General features: G+C 39.9%; 1 protein-coding gene across 1 annotated transcript; it reads right to left on the bottom strand.

Moving 5' to 3' along the window:
* Nucleotides 1–4,837: 4,837 nt before the first annotated feature.
* Nucleotides 4,838–5,906, bottom strand: LOC114700372 (putative vomeronasal receptor-like protein 4). Its single transcript, XM_028879970.2, has one exon. It carries the CDS (start codon nt 5,904–5,906, stop codon nt 5,007–5,009), a length of 900 nt encoding a protein of 299 aa, XP_028735803.1. The 3' UTR covers nt 4,838–5,006.
* Nucleotides 5,907–7,090: the final 1,184 nt, after the last annotated feature.

Raw genomic sequence — 7,090 nt, forward strand, 5'->3', positions numbered from 1 at the left:
CCATGCCATTGGTGCCAGCTCTCGCTAGTGCAGTGGTGGGGGGCAGCTCTCCAATAAAAGGTGGGACCAGCTCTCCTGCTGCTGTGTTCAGCAAAGGGCAAGGTCAGCTATCCCATGGTCACTGCAACAGTGTGGCCTTCGGACACCAATTAGGCCCCAGGTGGTGGCCCAGACTCCTGGCATCAGTGTGGCCTTCAATTGTAACAGGAGCCATGGACATCAACATAGACCTCAGCTTCTGTAGGGCCACAGACCCAGACATGGCCCTCAGTTGTAGCTAGAGCCCAGATGTCACCGTGGCACTTTGTGGCAGCACAGGCCATGCAGATCTGTGTGGCACAAACTGCAACATGACCCTCAGACACCAACATGGCCTCAAGTGGCAGCTGAGACCCAGGCATCCTTGTGGCCTTGGGTGGCAACAGGGGTCATGGACGTCAACACAGACCTCAACTACTGTAAGACCACGGACCTAGACATGGCCCTTAGCAGCAGCCTGGGCCTGGATATTACTCTGGCCCTGGGTGCCAAGCAGGCCACCCACACCAGCCTCTTCCTAAACGCCTTTGTTTCTTCAGTTCTGCCTCTTCCTACAGCACATGAACAGTTCTGCTTCCCTTTCTTTCCCATTTCTCCAGCATATATTTGCTCATCATAATGGCTTCTACCTGCCCAATACCAGGTGGACCTGTGGATGTCTTCAGCCATCCAGGACTGTGAGGACCCAGGCTTGCTGTGGAAGTCCTCTGTACTCTGTGAAGATGTGTTGCTCACATTGTTAATAAAAAGCTGATTGGCTGATGGCTAGGCAGGATTTCCAGGGCAGAGAGAATACTGGGGAGAAGAAGGGCAGACTCAGAGGCAGCGCCATGAGACCCAGAGCAAGCAGGATGAGAAATACATAGATGAAGTATATGAGCCTTGAGGCAGCACATAGATGAATAGAAATGGAATGATTTAAGTTATAAGAGCTAGGTTTAAAAAAAAAAAAAAAAAAAGCCCGAGCCATTGGCCAAGCATTTATAATTAATATTAAGTCTCTGTTTGGTTATTTGGGGATTGGCTGGTGGGACAGAGCTGATTGGTAGTTGAGATGGAAAACTCCACCTACAAATGTTGCCCAATGTTTAAGGCCACATATATCCACACAAAACCTTAAAAAAAAAAAAAAACCTTTTAAAAAAAGCTTCCAAATAAACAAAAATGGAGCCAAACACAATTTTCTAGTCCTACAATCTTTTGTGCAGGCCATGGTTCAGGGAGGAATCTCCCAGCCACTGCCTGTATCCTTGAGCTGTCAGCATGAGCCCTGCCAAAACGCTGTGAGCTAAGCCACATGGCAGGTTTAAGGTTTTGTTCATGCAGACAAAAAATATAGATATGCAATGAAGACAGAAACAGAAAAAAGAAACCTTTAAACAGGTTACAGTGTGTTTAAAAATGTACATGGGCTTGGGAAAGAAAAGAGAAAGGATATGTACAGTCATAAAAAAAGAATAGTTTAAAAATAATCAAGTCATTATTACAGGTGTAAAGTAATATTAAAAAAATAATAAACCATTTAGAGATAGAAAATATACAGGGAGACCAGAACCTGTATGTTATTATGTTGTCTTTAAATTTTCTGATTGCTGATGAATAAGCCATAGCTGATAAGAGACATTGGATTGTGAAAGCTTCTAGATTAAACTAACCTATATATTTTTAAAATGTCTTGACTTCAAAATGGAAGTCAAAAGATGTGTTGCTTTGGGCAAGAGGTTATGCTTTTGTTCCCCCCAGGAAGTGAAAGGCTATGGATTTGTTCTGGGTTAAAGAAGTTCAAGTTCGATCCAGGAAGAACCCCTGAAAATCATGGCTACAGACATAAAAAAATAAATCTAGAAAACCTACAAGACATATGATGTATATTTTACCTGCTCAAACATAAAACAAAATATTATCTTTGACTGACTTGTGTATAACACACAGTCTATTTTTGTATTAATGCAGATATTTACGTTACCTTTAAAAGTTTATGTATTTTCAGAACAAGGGAACAAGACATCCTTGAAAACAAATGGTCCAGGTGGTCCAGAATCTCAGAATACCTCTGTTGCAGTTTCCTCAGAGATCTGCATCCAGAACAGTTTCAAGGCTACTGACTGAGATGGTCCAGCCTCACAGACTACTCCAGCCAAGACTTAACCATTATCTTGATTTTCTCAAGGTTCCCCCAAAGATTCCAGTGCCCCCAGACAGCAGAAAGCAGTTTAGATAAAATAATGCCCACATTCCTAAAAGATGAGTTATAGATGTTTGTCATCAATTGGAGCAGTTGGTTACAAATTGTTATTGGTCTTGGTTAAAAAAAAAAAAAAAAAGGAAACTAAAGAGTTGGATTCAAGGATCTCTTTCTGAAGGAAAAGGGGAGGATATAATATACAAATGATGGGATAAAAGGGTAGATAACTGAATCTACTTTAATCCAAAAAGCAACTACTAGTCTTAAATACCTTGGTATGGATTTTTGTATATTGATTCAAATTTAAGGTTACTTTTTGTTAGAATATGTTGTACATACATTTCTACTCTTGTTTAAGGTGTTGTTGTACCTATACAACTCATTAAACAATGCAATGCAAATTTCTAGTCCTTGAAAGTTATTATTATATTTAGGATAAGAAAGAAATGTAGGTTGGTAGTTAAGTCACAAATTACAACCAAACTTGTAGTTATGGTAGGTATGTTTTCAAGGCCAAAGAGAGATATATTTTAGATTGACAGGTAGTCTTCAAACACTGCAGAAATCTACAGCCTTGGAATTTAAGATGTTTTAATAATATAAGGCTTTTTATGACAATGTGACATGTCTACTCCTTGCAGTACCAATCTACATCAGAGAAGATGATGGGCATTGAAGAAACTCTATATGGAGTTTGCTTTCTTTGAGAGAGAAGTTAGTGACTGGACAAGAAACTGCTCCTGCCTCAACTGCTGACAGTATGCTGTCCAAATTTGTCAAGTAGGGCCCAAAAGAAAGGATTGCCAAACTTTTTCAAGAAAAGGTAGAACAGTCCTTCAAAATTCCTGCTTCACAGAAAAATCTGTCAGGTAATCTAGGTCTGTAGGCCAAAGATAAATGCCCCAACATTACAGAGGAACTTTGGGTAACTGTTCAGGCAGCCAGCTGTTTCTGTCATTTCTTGGTTTTGGAAGTTGTTGCTGTGCACTTCCTGTTTACTCAGGTAATGTCATATCCTTCTCAGGTCTCTGACAGAGTTGAAGACTGGATAGTTATAGTTATAGTCTTCCTTGTTACCAAATTCAGAGAAGAACTCACAAAAGAGAAATAAAGTGTATAAGGTTGGGAGACAAAAGAATAGTTTTGGGTTGGTAACACATGTTAGGTTATAAAGTGAATTAAGTACAACACTTTGGACTCACCAAGATAGAAAAGAAAATGGAAATTTTTCTCTGAATTTGCCCAATACAAATGGACTGGATTTTGTGAGTGTAATTCTTACCTGATATTTATTCTTAGTGTAGATAATTTTATTATGTTAAAGTTAAAAACCTTCCTTTTTAATTAAACAAAAAAAATCAGGAAATGCTGTGGAGTAATCCTTTTGTATACTGTGAAGATGAGTTGCTCTCATTGTTAGTAAAAAGCTGATTGGCTGATGGCTAGGCAGGATTTTCAGTGCAGAGAGCATGCTGGGGAGAAGAAGGGCAGATTCAGAGGAAGTGCCACGAGATGCAGAGCAAGCAGGATGAGAAATACATAGATGACGTAAATGAGCCTTGGGGCAGCACATAGATTAATAGAAATGGGTTGATTTGAGTTATAAGAGCTAGGTAAAAACAAGCCTGAGATATTGGTTGAACATTTATAATTAATATTAACTCTGTGTGGTTCTTTGGGGAGTGACTGGTGGGATAGAGCTGATTTGTAGTCTAGTTGGGGAACTCTGCCTACACAGGATGGCCTATGGGTGTCTTTCACCCACCTGGGCCATGTGGCACAAAGCAGGCCTGTGGATGTCTTCAGTCAGCCAGGACTGTAGGACCAGGCTGACCTGTAGATCTGTTTTTTCAAACCTAAATGTAATGCATTTATTTTCATTATAATCATTAACAGATTAATTGTATCATTCAGTGGGAGTAACTGTGATATTTACACATTGTCTCTATCATGTATTAATGGTGTGCTTCTATAACTCTTTCTACTACCAGAAGTGGTGATCAGAATGATCCTTTATAGACACAGGAAGGCAAGATGGAGAAAGAGACAGTTGGGGCTTTGGACTTTCCTCAGTCTCATTATTAGCTAAGGACAATCAACATTTGTTGAGTATGAATCCACCCTTATGTGCTGAGATACTCTTAGTAGATATGGTAATATGTGCAGCTAAACAAAACTATCAAGTTTTCAGTTTTGTATGCTTGTGGAGCATACATGGGCTGCAAAGAGGGTGCCAAGAGAAACTCAGATAAATAGAGCTTAAGCTTTAAGCTGTTTGCGTAGAGAGTGGATACAAATGGTACCAGAGGAAGTTAGTTTAAGCTGTTTGTGCAGAGAATAGATACAAAGGATGGCTGAGAGGAAGTTAGCTTGGGTTGTTTGTATGGAGATTAGAGACAAATGGTGAGGAAGGAAGTTAGCTCAAGTTATTTATGCTAAGATAAGATACTAAAAACAGGAGATGGTGTCAGGACATAAACAACTTGTAAATAGGGTGACCTTTAAATGATTGGTTGGTTCCTTCACCCCCTCCCAGGGTTCTGAGGTTTTCTGGTGTAGAAGAGACTTACTGCCTATCAGTAAATGAGTTCTTGCTTGACTTGACTCCCCAGTACATCTGATTGTCTCCGGGTAAGAGGGAGGCTGGGGAATGGGCGAGCTGTGTGCACTTACCCTTCCTCGGTTCCAGGCCACCTCTTCACAGGTGACCTAAGTTCCTGGTGGGGCAGGTCCCCGAATATGCTGAGATGATCAATGGACATTTATCAATGTCTGATCTCTCTTACTGAGTATGACAATATTTAGTTGTCAGATGTCCATCTCTCTGAATAAGTATGAAGGGGCTGATAACTGCATATCCAAGAGTTAGAAACTCTGGAACATACAGTATTTTGGAATAATTTTCTAAGAAGAAAGTAAAAATTAAAGAAATAAAACAATCTGCCCAATAGAAGAAAAGAAAACAGAACATCAGAAGGAGGACACTCTGGGCAGCTCTCAGCTCAGGGGGAGTTCTGCAGAGAAGCTTGGCCTTCTGAAGGTAGAGGACATGCTGGTGGTGCTTGTGGAGAAGAGATACCATGTAGCCACTGGCCCCTCCCATGGCTCCCTGAAACACAGCATCTCTCAGGACCATGAGGATGAGAAAAATCCATCTTGTTATCCAGCTTTCTGGCAGAAAATAGCAATAGTTGCCACTTTTTCTAACCTGTGTTATGTTCGTACTGTTGATACTTTTGATGTAATATGGTAAATTCATGCTGATCAAGAAATTGAGTATCCAAAAGAAAAGCAGTGAGGAAACAATGTGCTGTGGAGTCTTTAGGGTGAACCTCTGCCACCTGGAGTGTCTGGGGCTGATGGTGATGGCCTGGACCACAGTGAGGAGACTGCTGGTGCAGATGGAGAGGCCCCGGGATGCTCTTGCCAGGTAAACAACAACTTTACAACTGGTGTCATCTAAGAAGTTTCCAAAATTAAAGGCTTCTATAGTCTTCGGCATCCCTTTCGAAAGAAGCATTATGATGTTTGTGAGTGCCAAGTGAGCAAGAATGAGGTATATAGGTTTCTTTTCAGTGCTTTGGAACATGTGCATGTAACTCACAAAAACTGAGATGTTCCCCATGGTGCCAAGCCCAGTGAGACAGAAGAAGACTGTGCCCTTCACAGGGTCCAAAACCATCCTTATATCTGAGGCAGAAATACTTGACCCAGCAAGCACCTTTTTGAAGAAATCAATAAATCATGATAAGTATCAGAAAAAAAAAAAAAAAAGTTTTAAAGCCACTCAGTTTTCTGGAGGATAAAATAATGATACATATTATTGTTCAGATATTGACCCAGAACTTCCTTAAAGACTTGTTTTCAGAAAAATCTTTCCAAGCTATATATTTAACTTATACTATAAAATCTTCTACTTGTTCAAAATTGATATATCTCACCTATGTTCTCTCTCAGCATGGCTGAAGTAACACCAGTGGCCCCTACCAGAATTTTTCCAAGCATTTTATATTTTGCTCTGTCACATTCCTGTAATCCAATTCTGTAAATAATGCTAACCTGTCTGCCTGTGCCATGTGCCATGTACAAACATCTGTGAAGTCCTGTGGTTTTAACGTATTGAACACCTCTCAAATTTAACCACATTTTGATTTCTACAGCACCTCTTATTTGCCCAGTATTCCCTTATGTCTTTCAATGATGAGTGTAGCATTTCCTATGTTCCTTCCATCTTATTGTATATTAGATGCTTAGACCCCAGTATTTCCAGATACATATTAAACACAAACACTGATTCTATGATTGTATAATGAGCCACTCAAACTAAGATTTAAAATTATCTTTCCCAAGCTCAATTTTCTACTGGAACTATCATACTGAGAGTGGATGTGGTCAACCCCCAAAGCCCTGGGCCCTGGTATCAGTAGAAAGGCTTTTCTCCACTCTGAAAACTGAGCTGCAAAGCTACATATGTATGCCTATTTACTAACCTTTGTTGCATAATTTCTGTAAAGTTTAGGACCACTATGGGGCAATGTGGAGACAGACTGAAAGCAACTCTCCCCAGTTTTAGCCCAAATTGTAAATAAAAATTTCCATTTGCATGTACATATGCACATATAAATTTCATTTTCTCTTAATGCCAGTAAGCTAGATCCAATTTTCTCTTGATGTCATGTAGCTAGATCCAATGATAGCAATTTTATTACTTAGAAATATTTACTGGTCTTCTGTAGTTCCACAACATTGAGTCAAAGTGTATCCCTACTAGATAAGATCTACTGGTTACCATAGAATCAGCAAAGGCATCAAGGAATCAATTTGCTGTATTACTATCCACGTTCATAAACTGTACCAAACCATAGT

Source organism: Peromyscus leucopus, chromosome 5 (genome assembly GCF_004664715.2).
Source record: "Peromyscus leucopus breed LL Stock chromosome 5, UCI_PerLeu_2.1, whole genome shotgun sequence".
Classification (NCBI taxonomy): domain Eukaryota; kingdom Metazoa; phylum Chordata; class Mammalia; order Rodentia; family Cricetidae; genus Peromyscus; species Peromyscus leucopus.

Bases quoted from the DNA above. Each gene is read 5' to 3' on its own strand.
- LOC114700372 (XM_028879970.2), bottom strand. From the start codon at position 5,906: ATGGTTTTGGACCCTGTGAAGGGCACAGTCTTCTTCTGTCTCACTGGG.